General features: G+C 44.9%; 1 protein-coding gene across 1 annotated transcript in view; it reads left to right on the forward strand.

Moving 5' to 3' along the window:
* LOC142578895 (cell adhesion molecule Dscam1-like) overlaps positions 1-17,130 on the forward strand; it is a 186,294-nt gene that overhangs the window by 113,935 nt on the left and 55,229 nt on the right. The window contains exon 4 of the mRNA XM_075688568.1: positions 8,805-8,978. Within this exon, the coding sequence (XP_075544683.1) occupies positions 8,805-8,978 (174 nt within the window). The remainder of the gene's footprint in view (positions 1-8,804; positions 8,979-17,130) is intronic.

Below are 17,130 nucleotides of genomic sequence, written 5' to 3' on the forward strand. Positions count from 1 at the left end.
GGACGACGACGCAGACCAGGCCGGAATATCGGCGGCCGCAGCCTGGCACGCCAAACTGTAGCAGTTGCACCTAAACTTTTCTAGTGGAAAACCTACTGAATGATAAATTTTGATCTTTTGCGATATATTGCCTGTTAGACGGCAATACATTTTGTATGTCTCATAATTTTTGTTACATTGATTTTCTTAATAGATAGAAGCGTGTCTTTACAAACTTTGTTCAGTTTTATCCCGCAATCTTGATTTTGGCAATTTATATATCTTTTATGACATGCATCTCGTTAATAAAACATCTATGTGTGAAAAGTGCATTCATTCTGCTTTTTTGTTTATGCATTACACAGAGAAAAATATCTGGCGCAACCTGCAAAAGGCACCTATTTTTAAACTTGCAAAAGCAGCATTTTGCCCAAGAGCTCCGACCGTGTGTATGGGGAAATAAAATGAATTGAATTGAATTGAATTTACCCCATGGTACGGAAAGAGCTAACCGCACGATGACAAGGCATTCTAATCTCTGGCCCATGGGCACTGCGAAAAGCTACAAGAGCCCCGCTGCGACTATTGAAGCCAAACAAGCTGAGTGCGCTGCCGGTGACGTAGCTGCGAGTAGTGCAGCTCGCCTGCTGCGTTATAGTGCATGGATGCCCAAGTCATGTCTAACGTTTTGCCTGTTCCACTTTCCCAAATGTGAGGTAGCCAACCGGGCTCAGTCCTGGTTCACGTGGCCTACCTTGCATTTATCTTCACTCTCTCTCTCTCTCTCTCTCTTGGCGTCTGCAGTTGTCATATCAACCTAGAAAAGAACAATACAGCAGTGAAGTCAGAAATCGCATGGAAGGTGCAATTCACCGTAGCGCCGTACATCTTAATATTGTCCTTTGGCGACGACTTCACTTAGTGTACTTGGCAGGCAAAAAATTATGCTCGACTCGATTCGGTATCCACGGCAACCCTTTAAACTTACGCAGAGCCTTTGCGCTACAAGGTTCCAAACGAGAAGCTATGTTTAAGGAGCGAATGAAAATATACGGCTAAATTTTCGTGCATCACAACACCGATATTGGCTAGATAGCATCTATGGCACCGGTTTTGGAGCTCAGGGAGGTATTGTGTAGAACCGTTGGTGATGCAGCACCAGCGCTCTCTAAACGAAAACACAACAAAATAAAAGCAAGCAAACCTCGCTTTACCACTGCATTTTCACCAGTAAAGTTGACTAACCCTATAAAAGAACCAAGTTTTAAAGTCGAGTGAGTGCCGCAGTAGGTCGGTATAAATCACGCTGCCGAGCCTTTGTAGACTCCACATGGGCCTATTCGCTACAAAAACAATATAAGTGCTACACCTCCTCCCTTTCGGTGGAAAACGTGACTTTGGTTCGTTAAACCGACATCAGCGCATGGCAAGATAATATACATTGAGCCGTATCGTTCCGAGCCATATCCATTGCGGAATAGTACGAAAATGGAACCACATTATGTGAAGATTTTTTTTTTGCTTTAATTGATTTCTTGTCATACATTTCGTCGAGTGACGAATTCTAGCGATAGCAGGGGCATGACTTCGTGCAAACCAATCGCAAAGGGCATAAGTAATCGAAAATAATGAAAAGAAAGTACTCCAAAATACCACTCATAAGTATTCCCTGTAAGAAAGGATCATACTGCAGATCGCTGCACCGAGGGCCTCGTAAACACCTCGGCAAGTGGCTAAAGTACACAAATTCGGACTCCTTTCCGGTGATCTTTCGCCATCAGATGTCCACCCAGCGAGCGAGTAGCCAAATTCGCTTTGAGAGAATAACAACGGAAAAGGACCTGATAAAATTTCTTCTTCGGCGGGCCGTATGACCTTTCTTCCCGATAGTCTGTTTCTTTCTATGTCATTCTTTTTATGTCCGTATCGATGTTCGAGCGGCACGGAGAAGGCTTGTCAGACAAGGTGCCCCTACGCCCCCTTCCCCCCAACAGCACCGCATGGGTGGAGTCCCAATCAGGCCGATCGCACGGAAGGAACCCGAGCCGAGCAGCGATATCGATTTCATACGTGTTCCCCCACCAACCATGTACACCCCTCGCGGCGAAAATGGAGACAAAAAAAAGGTACCTGCTGAGAAAGAACTCAGTGGAAAACGAGAAGTGGGGAAAGAGTGTGAAATGAGACAGAAAAAAAATTGTATGGGGGAAAAATGGCCGTAAAGGGGGTATAAAATGCGAATAAAAAGGGCAACGAAAAAGAAAAGCTGCATCCAGTCGACCTCCTCCCAGCGCAGAGCAGCCCGTTATTATTTAGTTTTGCTCTCTTTTGTTTCATCTCCTCTTTGCGGGCGGGGAGACGATAGGTTGAGCTCCGTCTCGTCTTCCCTACTTTCCCTATTTCTTTTTATTTCTGTGTGCGATGTTACAGAGTGGTACGCAAGCAAGGGGATATGAAAATACAGGCGTGGTAAGAAAGCAAGAAACAGCGAATCACCCAGGCGTGAAAGCTAATATTAAGCACACACGTAAGCTAAGGAACGTGAAGCATGGTTCCGAGGCGAATTGAATAAAGAGGAGTACAGCGTACTTTTAGACGCACTAACAAGGAGAAAATTTGAAACCTCCAAAAGGGAATTTCGGAACTCTTTTTTTTCCCTCAGTGCTCCTTCGCTGAGCCTTTCTGTTAAGTAAGCGAGAAAAATTTTGATTGGGAGCTTTGGGTAACCACATATATTTCACACAGTCTCAGTTTCTTATTATGTCTACACTTACTTTGCTTGGATGCCTTTATGGGTTCGGGCGCCATTCTTGTGGTACGGAGTAGTCTAGCGCGCAGCCTTCATGCATTCATGAACAAACGGATTCACACAATCAACAAATTTATCGTAAGATGCGAACCAAAGGGAGGAGGTGGTGAGGCAGGTCTGCTGTACAAGGTTTCTTCAAATATAAACTTGTAAACATTCGCTTACTAATTAAATTAACAATGATAGAATATGTAAGCGTGACTCAACAAGGACGTAGAAACAGACACTCAGAGACAGTGCTGTCTTTTTGTTTCTGCTTCTTTCTACGTACTTGTTTGTAGCGCTTACACATTGTATCATGGATTCAAAAGAACTAGCCCGTCAACATCTTTTAACTAAACTAACCAGCACGGTGTTACGCGCACACAGGCACAGTAAACATGAACACATTTCGCTCGATGAGCGTGGAAACTTTCTGCGAAAATTATGGAGTGAGGAATCGCGGCAGCAGCAAGCGAATTGACCTTCATGCATGTCTCGCTTCGGCGCTAACGAAAAGTTGAAAACAGAGCGCATACGAAGCTGCCGGCACTACACGCACTCTGCAAACATCGCAGACTGCTATGAAGATGAGGCTCACGCGGGCGCGCACTTTAGCCACGTCGCAGATCGCTTTCAAAACACACGAGCGCCAGCAACGCGTCCCTATGGCGTCCGCCAAAGCGTCTACTACGGCGTCCGCGATTCGCGTAGTCAACACCGTAGTAGACGCCGCGGTCGTGTCCATTCTTTATGGAGTGGCGGGCGAGGAGTACATCGAGGCACCGTAGTAGCCGCCGGAGAAGAACGCCCCTCCCTCGCGCCTCGCGCGCCACAGGAGAGGGCACGCATCCGGGCCGCGTCCCTCGCTAGCGCAGGCGAGACTGAAGCGCGTACGCCGGCTCATTCTCACGCGCTTTCACTTGTACGGAACCTCACGGCGACGGCGACGCCGATGGTGACTGCAGAAATGCGCCTGGAATATCCATATAAATTATGTCGCAATAAAACCACGGAACTTTGTAACCGATTGTGGGTTAGCACGGTGCAGCGCAGATACGAAGTAGTCGTGTTCCAGGCAATCTCATTTTGTTGTTTTATTGCTTTCCGCGAAAACAACACTCTTAAAATTAGTTTACACTTCTTGGGGCGCATATTTGTTTCACGAAAATGATCGTAATAGGTCTTGTTCGCGTTTCCTTTGTTGGAAACCCGCACTGATAACGAGCATGCCGTTCTTGAATGTAGCGGGTGCGCAGAGTTAAAAATAGAAGGAAAGGCACGCGAGACAGATGAGGATTACTGTTGTGAGACGAAGATGCGCCTCAAAGCGTGTTAACTGCTTTCTGGTCGAGCATGTTCCTTCAGTGATACTTAAATTCTTGCAGAAAAGTACCGCTCCATCAACATAGAAATTTTCCGAAAGTCATTCCCTTGCACAAGTCTCGGAGTAATCAAGACCTTTCCAACTACAGACCGATTTCCTTAACCTCTAGTTGCAGTAAACTTTTAGAAAATGTCACCTACAAACATATTATTGAGTTTCTTGAAGCCAACAATATTTCCACAATATACCAGCATGGAGTTCCAAATGTCCTCAGCACCATTACGCAACCATCTGAATTTACTCATGAGATCTACCATGCACATGATTTAGGCCTTCAACATCAATGCTGTATTTGTTGACTTTACCAATGCCTCCGATAGAGTTGTACATTCAAACCGTTTGCATAAACCACATAGTATTTTAAATAACCCTAGCCTAGTTAACTGGCTTTCCAGTTATCTCTCAGATCGGTCGCAATAGGTGTGTTTCAATTCTACCAAATTAGCTACGGCAGCCGTTACCTCTGGGGTTCCGCAGGGTTCAACTTTAGGCGCGCTTCTCTTCCTTCTATATGTAAATGACCTGCCTGACAAAGTACGATGAACTGAAATACAGTTTTACCACGATTACTGCGTCATTTTTCACACATTAACCAGCAATGAAGATCATGTCGTTCTGAGCAGAGCATTTTCCAACTTTTGTACATGGCGTAACAAGTGGAAGATGGACATTAATTTTCGCAAAACTGTCTCTATGTCCTTCTCGACACGTATTTGACAAATGTGCCTTCATTATTGTTTCAATAGCATGCCTCTGAAAAAAAATTCTCAGTATAAGTACCTTGGCATTCTCTTCGCACACGATTTATCGTGGTCCAAACATTATTAAAGTAACCTGTTTTAAAGCCCTAGCACTCTAGTGTAGTCTATCTTGGGATATCGCTGTACCGTTTGGAATCCATACTTGCAATCCGACTTAAAGAAACTCGAATCTTACCAAAAAAAGCTGTTCGATTTATATACCGGCCTTACGACAACGACTTCTCCTCTACTTCTCACCTTCCCTCCTTCAACCTATATTACCCAGTAGAGTGGCGGCATGTAGAAAGCCTTAAACTGTTTTACGCCACTGTTAACTATGGACGTTGCTCATCTTTGGAATATATTAAACTTGCTAAAGTGTCTAATATCAGCAATGTTCAGCCTCTAAATGTGACACGTCTCTACGCTAGGACTGACAAATTTAAATCAGTTTCTTTCTCGATCCACCTAAATGTGGAACCAGCTTCCCCCTAACATTCGAAATTTGCCACCTGATAAATTTGCTAGGGCAATCACCGGTTGCATACCTTGTGATTCCGAGGATCATATATATAGGGTGTTTCAGCGAAGACTTTTTTATTTTATTTATTTATTTATTTATTTAAAGGTACATCACAGGCTTAGGTCGCAACATTTAGTGATGGGGGATTATACAACAAGGTACGTGATCAGCATTAACAAGGACAAAGAAAAGTATCTGTAAGCAGAACAAATGAATGCATCATTATACAGTCTCAGTTCGTAGAATGGGCAAACAAGCGCTCGCGGAGAAGTTCGCGGTTAGCGATTGAAACAATGGCATCTGAAAGATCGTTCCAAAGTGCGATGGCTTGTGGCAAAGCCGAAGAATTGAAAGCTTTAGTTTTGCCAAATATTTCTTTGATGCTGAGGTGATTATGAAGGCGCCTGGATGTGCGTAATGGTTTTTCAAGTGGCAGTGGGGATGGCGTTACGCTGTGAATATATTTCTGTATTAAGCATAAAATAGCAACAGAACGACGGTTACTTAACATCTGGAGTGGAATGTCTAGTTTAATTTTTGTTATACTGGAATGGCGGTTGTAGTTACATGAAATGAATCAAGCGACTCGATTTTGTGCGGCTTCCAGCATTGAAATTAAATGCTCTTGATGAGGTGACCATATGGACTTTCACAAATTCTTAAAGGTTGCCTGGGAAGATAACACAATCCTAGTTGACGAAATGATCTGCTGGAAGTGGCAGACACTACTTCAAAAAAAAAATTGAACTTCATAATCGACTAACTAATAGAAATCCACTAATTACGTTTTGATTAATTACCTTATGACCTATGTTGCAATTTACAAATTCTAGCCGTGGAGTTCGCAAGGCGGATCCACTTGGAACGAATTCTCAGGGGGGCGCCAGTTTCGAGACATTAATTCCCGAACTTTGCGGAGAAAAGCTTACTTCTCTGCCTTCTCTCTATTTGTTTCCTCTCCCCCTCTCTCTCTTCAGATAAACTTCGCTGAATTCTCGGAAAAAGGAAAACTCGATCAAATTTTAGAGCTCACTTTCTTCCTAACACCCGCACTTTAGTAGCATGCATCTTTTTCCTAGACGCACTTTCCAAGACAGCGTTTAAGCTTAAGCCTTAGACCACAAACAGATTCTTGCAATCACGGAGTAGATGCTTAGGATGCACATTTAAAAGAAATCAGACATCCAGAACACCGCGCGAACAGTGTTTCCAAGTAAACGTCCGGTGCCAAAATAAGGCGGTCGATCAAAGCAGATGTCTTTCGCTTCGATGAAAGACACACCGAGAAAAATAAATAAGACAGAAAAGTTTGGCAGTTTTAGAAACCCACCCTTTCTTCTTTTATTTCCTTTTTCTTTCTTTTTTGTTCACGCCACAGCATTGCCTGTAGAAAAAAGAAAAGAGGAATAGCAAGAACGGGGCGACGAAGCGAGTCACAGCAATGTGGCGACACTACACAATGCGGACGGTGTCAACTTTTTCCTTTTTTTCTTTCCTGCTCTCAGCCGCGAAGAGGCGCGTGCGGGCGCGGCCATTTGCATATTCCATTAATCTCGGCCGCGGTCGCCGAGCACAGCCGTGATCGACAGCCAGGGAGCGCCCGCGGCGTATAGCTACGACACCGACGGCGATTTACGTTCGGCCGGCTCGAAACCAGCAAGGCTGCCGTAATCGGCCACCCATCGCCCGCTAAAAAATTCGCCCCCCCCCCCGTCCGCCCCCGCTTGCTCTCAATTCGGGGAAACCTCACGCCCGAACCCGGACTCGCTCTTTTGAGCAGTGCATAATAGTGTAACGCTATACACGAGAAAGATCGACGTCCTTGATGGCACCTTTGAAGTGCATTGAGGGAGAGAGCAAACCAGAGCGTGCGCGTTTAGTCCATTTATCACGCCACTGATGCTTCGCCTGTCGGAAGCTCGGCGTGGTAAGCCGACGTTGCCTTGCATCCTACGCGTGCTGGTGCGCTCCTATTTTATTTCACTGACTGCGTGAAAAACTTGCGCCAATGAGATGCACTTCATTTTATTTGCGCCAACTTCAGGCATAAGAAGGCGGCTTGCTTTTAGCTCTACCCGTGAGAAAGCACTGCCGAACACATCAAGAATTGTATATATTTTTAATGAAAAAAAAGTACAAACCTGTACGACACTTCTTTTTTACTTTTCCAAGTACAGGATGGACATAAAGGTAACAGGTGCTTTAGAAGCGTTGGCCTTTTTGGTTTGCGCGAACGTATAACTAATTCAGCTGCATGCGGTGTAAAATATTCTGTCCTATTTGCCATTAAAGCTTTATGGTAATATATGGCATCGTTAAGAAGGTGCATTTAAAATGTTCAGGAATTGACGAAGTAGTTTCTCTTTATTTCGTTTTGGTAACACATTTCAACGCGCTCTACATTTCAACTTCACACTCCCTTCTGGAACTGACAGAGAAATTATATATATATATATATATATTCATTTCTTGTTCTCAGGCCCCGCGATTCTTTCGTGCCACGGTGTGCTCCGATATCGCGTGACGTGGAATCAATTCTTTTTTTCGCAGTTTCTTCATTTTTTGTGAGCTGTGAAGACGGAAACATTGATTTGACTGGTATGAAGGCATTTGTGAAGTTTTCTTAGCAAACGGCTTGGTTTTCACCTAAAAAAAATAAATACATAAGGACGGAGTTCTAAAGTGATTGTTGAATGGAATCACTTTTTTTTTGTAAGTTCGGTGCAACTGTTACGGCTGCATAAAATATTAAAAACCCCGTAGCGACACGAAACGATTAGCCATGAAAACAAAAGATGTAAGGGAGAATTTAAGTTTCCTCATGCTGTAGAAATCATGCGAATTGCGGACACCTGAAAGACATTTGATGCGATTGCATTTAGCTGACATCGGCCTTACTTTTAAGCAGATATGGAGAACATTATCCCTCACGCAGATTGGGTGAGGGAACAAACGCGAGTTAATGACATCTTAGTTGAAATCAAGAAAAAGAAATGGGCATGGGCAGGACATGTAATGAGGAGGGAAGATAACCGATGGTCATTAAGGGTTACGGACTGGATCCCAAGGGAAGGGAAGCGTAGCAGGGGGCGGCAGAAAGTCAGGTGGGCGGATGAGATTAAGAAGTTTGCAGGGACGGCATGGCCACAATTAGTACTCGACCGGGGTTGTTGGAGAAGTATGGGAGAGGCCTTTGCCCTGCAGTGGGCGTAACCAGGCTGATGATGATGATCCCTCACGATAGCTTCTCACCATTTCCTTTACCGTTCCCCCCGAATGCACATTGCATAGGCGGTGGGGGGGGGGGGGAGTATTACGGTGGAGCGGGAATGCTAGTGTGAATTAGGCACCTTTCCTTATCATTGTTATTTATCTTTATTTTCGCAGTGGTGGCTCAGGAGTGGGAGCTGCGCATGTGGTCCGCTCCAGGTTCGGTGCCACGTGGCGGCGCCCTATTAGTGCGCTGTCCCGTGCCCAGTCACGTGAGCCACCACGTGATCGTCACAGCCTGGGAGGAGGAGCACCACAGCCCGGCGCTCATCACGCCACGATCACCGACCGGTGAGTGGTTTGCCGAGCGGGCTCACTATGACACCCTGCCTTATTAACGCGAAGAACTTCGTGGTATCATTTACATAACTATAAGCCGACTGGACTCGAGAACGTTCTATGAGTCAATGATACTCGGACCATGGCTACACCCGTCACTGGCACAAAAAGCGATTCGTGCACTAGTCCACTACTTAAAGTGCACCGGTTTAAGACACCGCTTATAGTGTCTCTGTGCGTTCTCCCACATGCACCCAGTGCTCATTCCGTTTCTCTTTTCCTCTTTCTATTCCGCCTTTCTCTTAACCCCAGTGTAGGGTAGCAAATCGGGCGCTCGCGTGATTTACCTCCCTGCCTTTCCTCTGCTTGCTCCCTCCCTCCCTCCCTCTCCCTCTCTCTCTCTCTCTCTCTCTCTCTCTCTCTCTCTCTCTCTCTCTCTCTCTATTGAGACAACCTGTAGGAAGCTTATTGACGCTTCTCTGTTAAATTCACAGGTTACCTGTAGGTAGCCTGCAACCTTGTATTGCTTCCATTCATTGTTTTGTGTTATTTATTTATTTATTTATTTATTTATTTATTTATTTATTTATGGAAACTAATATTTATTTGCTTTTTGCACATGGTCCATTGGCCCCGTTCAGGAGTCCGTGGACTGCAATAGGCAAAAGGAAGCAGAATTCTTAACAATTCAGCAACTATATTTGGACCCTTGCGCTAAATGTCAACAACGATACGCTAGCAGCACTCAGTATTCGACACATGCTAAGGTGTTAACTTTAGGTGTGCCTCGACAATTTTCGTTTAGCTGCTCAAAACAACACGTTATATGGTTTACAAATGTATATGAAAGTATCAGCATATAGAAATTGGCCGTGTTAAAAGTGCACGTGTTGAGAAACAAGAAAAGAACCTGAAGTCATTCAAAAAGCAATCAATGAAGTCAATGAAGGAAAGTTTCAACTTTTTTTTTTAACTAAATGGCAACAAAATGAGAAGTTTAAGAACTGAACAACCTTCTACACAAGAATCATGATGTCCCCAAAGACGCAATCTACGTGTGTGAGTGCAACGATGTATCGCTCCTTCAGAATCGCTGTGTTAAGGCACGTCGTTCTTTTGCGAGTGGTGGTATACAATGCAGTGGCGACAGAGGGCAGGTAACTCGCCGGGAAAACGACGCCGTAATTTCATTAACGGGCCTGTAATTGTTGCCGAACAAGTGCAGCTCGTTTTGAAATGTTTATACACTGCCGTTGATTTGATGAGGTCGAAATGTTTGAACTGTTAATAAGTTTATCGGGGCTATATTATATTCAAGTTGTATTGCCCCGAGGAAACACTGCCTGACAGAAATGTGAACAGAGGAGCAAGCCCATGCAAATTCAACTGTCGACGAACCATGCGAGTAAAAAGTAGAGAGGTGCAGCTGTCTGTACAGCCTTTTCTGTGAAAAAAGTGCGTCACTGGGTGAGCACACTCGGGAAAAAAAGAGGGGGGCGGGGGCACGGGATATGAGGGCGTACATGGTGAAGCATGGGATTCTTACTATAGCTGAAACTGCGTTAAACAAGCAAGTGCCCTTCGTTAAACATATCTGGCACTGCCTGCCACAAGGATGTGTCTAAAGGATAAAGATAACAATACTACTAATAATAAAGCATGGCAGCGTCATTCCTTGCTTGCGACTGCCGGATGTCTGTCCAATCGCCGACGGCGTATTTCTTATCGGCGCCGTGTCACTGTAAATGCTGTGCTGGCGGTCCTCCGCTGCCGTCGCACGGCGGGTAATTGAATCTTCGCGAGTATTGCGCCTCTCGACCGATCGTTACTGACACCGATTGTTGTCGCGCCGTCGTGCCCGTACTGGACCTTCAATGCCGCGTCGTTTTTTATCTGCATGCTCGCAGAATTCCGAGGCTGAACAGAGATTTCGCTGTATTGAACCCGTACCTGAGTTATAGTTATTCCGCCGCTCCTTTTCTTTCTGAGCAACGAAAAGCGAAGGAAAGCTCACTGAACGACCCACATTCTTATTGAGTTAGCACTAGTTTACGAATCCAACACATAAACAGACAAAAAAAAGGAAAGCACATTTTATTCTATTTTTTTTCCCTATATAAATTAAAGGAGACGTTGGGCACCTTTATGTGGTGTCGGCTGCTGCTCGTCACAGAGCGGAAAAAGGAGAAACGCGCGGAATGATGTGCAAGATGCGCAAGCAAGCACAGTTCTGCAAGGAAGTGGAGCTAATACTTACTTGGAGCTAATACTTGTGTTCCTTTTCGTTAGCGCATACAAGCGGCAGCGGGCGTCGCTATATGTCTAACTGTAAATGATAATTTAATGGATTACTTAATATTTGCTAATAGGCCTTATAAAGATGAAGCCCCATTCGTGTTCTAGGCATGTAAACTTACTAGGAGGTGCGATACTATTCCGTATACTTAAATATATTTCCCCTCGGAGCCCGCAACCAAATATCGCTGCTCTTTGTAACAGCATAACTGAACACCGAGCGAACCACAGCGAGTGCCAAAACGTCGCGATGTCCTGATCTCACGTGACCACCTTGTGCGTCATGACGTCAAGGCACATATGCACCTCTGGGAAACGAATCAGAAAGTGGATCGTAGAAAAGATATTACAGTTAATTATTTAGGGAACTTCGTGTCTTGCCAGTATCTTTCTAGGTTTTCAAAGTCCAAGAGCTACACTTCGTGCCCGAAATGGCAAGTGAGGAAGATATCATGTCCGTACGCCTTTAGGCACTTTCACGAAAAAATAGCCCCAACGCCTAGAACTATACTGGAACATACTCCTGTTTAGCCATGTGTTAGCAATATGACTTGGTGTGTTTGGTTTGCTCGCTTGCCTGGTTAATTTATTTTTGACGATAGAAACTTCTCAATATACAGTCAGTTTCTTTCTGAATGCCATAAGATCTGCGTCGAAGATACCCTGCGCGTATTTCTAAGCTTTCGATTACGCCTTTGTATGTAGCTCCGTGTTTAAGTACACTCAAAGTGACGCCACTCCTTCCACTATTCCCGTCGCATCAAATTGCATTTCATTCCTTCTTGTTCACGTCGCCTTAGCGTTCTATACGCGTGCCTGTCAGACATTTGCAAAATTATTGCGCAATGTGAGATGAATAGCCATCTTTTCAAGATCACGCGGCTCAGGAGCGCATCTGCTCCGCGAAGTCTTGAGTGGCCAATAATGCTGGAAGTGGCGGGTTTCCTGCAACTTTGCTAAAAAGGCCGCAGACCGCGGCGGCGTCTGCCAAACTCGTCGGCGCCAGCTCCATTAGACGGCGCACGCTGCTCCTTAGGTGTTCGCTCGTGTCGTGTACACCCTTCGCTTTCAGCTATCGTCGAGCAGCGCTCCCGTCTACGGTGTGTCACCAACTCTAGTTTCTCGGATATCGTCTATCTGCTGCCTAAGTGATCCCCTGGTTTTGTCACGGGTGGTTGGCACGGCCGTTGAGCACGGGGCACCAGCTGTATGACGTGAAAAACAAAAAAAAAACTAAAGAAAGCCTGCACGGACAATGTGATATCGGCTCGCCATATATAGCATGCGAGAATTAGGGAATGACGCGCCAAACGGACGCCTGCACTCCGAACTACGAAAGGTTCTATTTCACTTTCTGTTTTCAAAAGTTTCGGGCAGAAAGTAGCAACAGCGACCTCCCCCTCCCCCCCACCACACCCTCTTCCCTCGTCCCTAGTTTCTGTATGTACATTGCGTTTCTCCACCTTTTACTTCTTTCTTTTTTGTATTTGGAACCTTCTCATTTTTAGCTCTGAACAGAATAACCAACCGAAAGTTGGTCGCTCTATACATTACTGCGGCAAGATATTCTTGAACCGTGGCGACATTCATCGCTGGTGCAGTAAGCTATTCATGCGCAACGACAGGTTTTGAAACGCACTGGCCTCAGTGACCATTTGTAGTGCTGCTGGAAGAGCTGTAATGCACCGCGCCGAGCTCTCACTCTCTTTTTATTTCCCTTTTTTTCATTTTGCCTTTTTCCTCACGCCCAGTGCGATGTAGCGCGGGGAATAAGGCCGTGTTCGGCGTCGTTTCTTTTGGCCCGGTATTTACCGTTCCGTTTGCCGTTACGTCGCCCCGTGTAAATCTTGTCAGCACCGCAAAGAACCAGCAGCCCTACCAGCTGGCCGTCTTCAGCCCACTGAAATGCCATCTGCGCCATCCTTTCGGGTTGGTCTTGATCTCCTTGACCAATAATACCTAGGTGTTCATATTTCTGCTGACCTTAACTGGACACGCCATATTGAGTACATTACTAACAAAGCTAACCGCATGTTGGGCTACGTGCGCTGTAACGTTTCCAAAACTCCATCTTCTTTGAAATTATTGCTTTATAAAACACTAGTACGTACTAATCTGGAATATGCCGCCGCTATATGGTATCCGCATCATGAAAAGCTGATAACTTGAGCTGGTTCAAAATAACGCTGCTCGTTTTATCCTGCCCAACTTTAACCGTACCGCAAGTGTAACAAGCATGAAAGCTAATCTTTCTTTACCTCTTTTAACATCCCGCCGGCAGACAATTCATTTGAGACTTTTGATAAACAATACCATCACCCCATGCTACGCGATTCCCTCATTTCGTCCCCCAGATACGTGTCAAATCGCATTGATCATCATCACAAAGTAGGCATTGAAACATGTAACACTAAAACTGTATTTCAGTCTTTCTTGCCTCGTACATCACGTGAATGGAACCGCCTTCCCGCAGATATCGTCGACATAATTGATAACCAGACTTTTCGTTCTGCACTAGCTAACATTGTATAACAGGAGGATGATAATACTTGTTGTGTAATATGCATTGTATCTATTTATGTATTATTGTTATTTAACCACTCCCCTCTTTAATGTCTTTGGTCCTGAGGGTTCAATAAATGAAAAAAATTAAAATGAAAATTTCCTTTATCGCTTAGTGGGAACAAGTGGATAGCGGTTGCTACGGATTACACCACCCAGTACGCGATCACGCGGGCTCTCCCTGCCAGTTGTGCAAGCGATGTCGCTGACTTCCTTCTCGACGCTGTGATACTTCACCACAGCGCTCCCCGAAAACCCCTTAACGACCGGGGCCACTACTTTCTCACACAGGTTGTCCAGGACAACTTGCACACCTGCGCTACAAAGCGCAAGTTTACAACGGCGTATCACCCTCAGAACAACTGCTTCATAGAGTGGCTCAATTGAACTATCACAAAAATGCTCGCTATGTACGTCTCTACTGACCACCGCGACTGGGATGCCGTTCTGCCGGTCGCCACATTCACCTACACTTTTTTCTCTTGTATGGACCAGACACTATACTACCGTTTGACACGATCCTCCCAGCCGTTCTCGATACAAAGTCAGAATATGTGAACAGGCACTCACTCACTCCTTCCGTGTGTGTGTGTGTGTGTGTGTGTGTGTGTGTGTGTGTGTTTGTGCGTGTGCGTGTGTGTGTGTGTTTGTGCGTGTGCGTGTGCGTGTGTGTGTGTGTGTGTGTGTGTGTGTGTGTGTGTGTGTGTGTGTGTGTGTGTGTGTGTGTGTGTGTGTGTGTGTGTGTGTGTGTGTGTGTGTGTGTGTGATCAGGTACGTGAGATAAGGCAGTCGTATTAAACTCGAGAACACCCAACACGCAACTGGGTTTCATGTTCCGCGTCTTCAATTTCCACCATTCGGCAGGCATCCAAACATCCAAACAAATTGTTTTCGTGGTGTTGTTGTTATTTAACTTCTCCTACTTCTCCACTCTTGAGAAACACAATAGGTAAAAATGAAGAGCAGAAAACGAGAAAAAGCTGTAAGTTTGCAGTATGCACGAAGAAAGAAATAGCCATGAATACAAGGCACTGAACCGGAACTCTCTGCCGGAGGACGAGGGAAGATAGTGGAAATACTCGGGCCATCCTGGTCCTCCTGTCGCGTGGCTGAAATGGAACGAAGACACGGCAGTGCTAGATCTATAGAGAATACGGGAGGAACCGGATGTAAAAAGGACGGAAAGAAGTGAATGACTCAATACTCCGATTTCACGCTATCTCGAGAACGAAAAAGAAGGAATGCGCCCCGACTGCATGCAACCCTCCTCCCAATCACCAAGGCTGTACCGTTTGCAGAATGTGTAGGGCATGAATAAAAGGAAGGACGCACGAGTGGGACGTGGAGGGAGAGGAAAACGCAGCCCGAAGGTTTTTCTCGTCGGTGGGACAGGGGAGCGCTTGCATGTCTACGCGCGCCAGGTCAGGCTGTGTCTGTCTCGCTGTCCTCGTTTTTGTCGCTCAAAAACAAACAACCACTCGCGTTGCGGCATTACGCGACCGCCGCCAGCTGGTATCGTAAACGAATATCCGAAAGCGTGTGCACGTGAATGGCGTTTGTCCGCATACACACGACATACAATTCACCTTCCGCGACCCATCGCTCATAAAACGATCAGCCGCTTTCGTATTGCAATCTTTCGCGTTGTGTAAACGTACTTTTTGTTGATAACAGATTGCTTACCATCGCGCTCCTCAGGCAGAAAACAAATCTTCGTTCAAAAAGAGCGAAGTTCTGGAAAAAGCGAGAGAAATAAAGCGCTAAATGTAGAGGAGCGAATGGAAAAAAATTTTGCGAGTATTTGACACGAATTTTATAAGAATGTGGTAAGAGTATTTGGGAAGAATTTAGCGAGTATTCGCGGGCGTCTTTGATGCTCGGAAAAACACTTTTTTGTAGCACGTATTGAGCAACAAAAAACTGTGTCCGGAGTTTTTCATGTTGCGCTGCAATATTATCATTGACACTTTTCATCTAATTATAACACTTGAGAAGTTGATTAATTAATTAAGACTAATTATGTAGTTAGGTGAAATAAAAAACATATAAGTTTCTTCAAGCGATGGCAAACAACGTTACCTTGGTTCTGTCCAGCTATGTGGTATTTGCGTATCTTTAAATCTTGGCGCATGATAATTGGGACACCCTGTATATCAAGTAAAATAGATAACAAACTGTTTCATCTTAGTTTGAAGGTGAAACGCAGGAATGAGGGTTCTGTCTTAAATCTACATAAAAACACGGTTGAATACGATTTCTCCTGCCACACGAATGGCAACAACCCATCAGCTTTCCCATGATGCGTCCGAGGTGCAGCATACGCTTTCATTGATCGGGACGTTCAGCAAATTAGAAGATAAAAAAACATGTTTTTTTAAACGATTCGATAAATTCGCGTCGATGCATTAAAAAGCAACGACAAAATTCGACCGATGATTAGGCTGCTGCCTAAATGCGTTTATTTCAATTTTGACGTTGATTCCCGGAATGAAAGGCTGAGAACCACTGCATTTTTTCCCCGGATAGCGACGTAACCAAATTAATTTGGCTAGATTGGGTCTGGTTAGATTAGGTGAGCTTGCTTTTGATTTCTGCCGCCCTACAGCAATGAAAAAATTAAGAAACGGTTAAATCTCCTCTATAAGCAGCTCACGTGCGGTTCGAACGAGTAAAGAGCCGTGCTCTTTCCTCACTCGCGAAAAAAAGAACTTTTTAAGCCTGTTCAATTTGTGGTCAAGCAGGCTCGATACAAGAACGGCGTAAACGTGTCATGTTCAGCTAACTTTGTGAAGCGCTATATGAAGCTGGTGTTTCTCGCGTATTCTGAATGCGATTATCAACCCAGTTCTTGTACATTTTGTGCATGAAGAAGTATCAGAGTTTTGTCAGTTTCCGAAGCAATATGAACTACATTTGCATTGAGACAAGTTCCTCGAATTAGAAGAAAGAATGAAATTTGCTGCACATGAACTTGTTTTAGCTTTACTCAGCGCTGCCCTTAATTTTTGCGCATATACTGCGGGCATACGACACTATACTTTACGGAATTGTGTTCTTGAACTATAATTAACGTTGACAACCGTATCAAGTGTTCTTGCTACAATTACGTCTGGTTCGCTCAACAAAGTTTATGTGCCACTGTTCCTATGGGAAGCCTTATCGAAAGGCAGAATTTATTTATGAATGTCCGTCGAGCTCGCAACCATTCATGATTTATCAAGACGCTACCTCGAAAAAAGTCATTCACAGTATAACACACCGCCATATAAACGCCTTCGTACATCACCATACATAATTCTCTATATAG

This window comes from Dermacentor variabilis, chromosome 4 (assembly GCF_050947875.1).
Source record: "Dermacentor variabilis isolate Ectoservices chromosome 4, ASM5094787v1, whole genome shotgun sequence".
Classification (NCBI taxonomy): Eukaryota; Metazoa; Arthropoda; class Arachnida; order Ixodida; family Ixodidae; genus Dermacentor; species Dermacentor variabilis.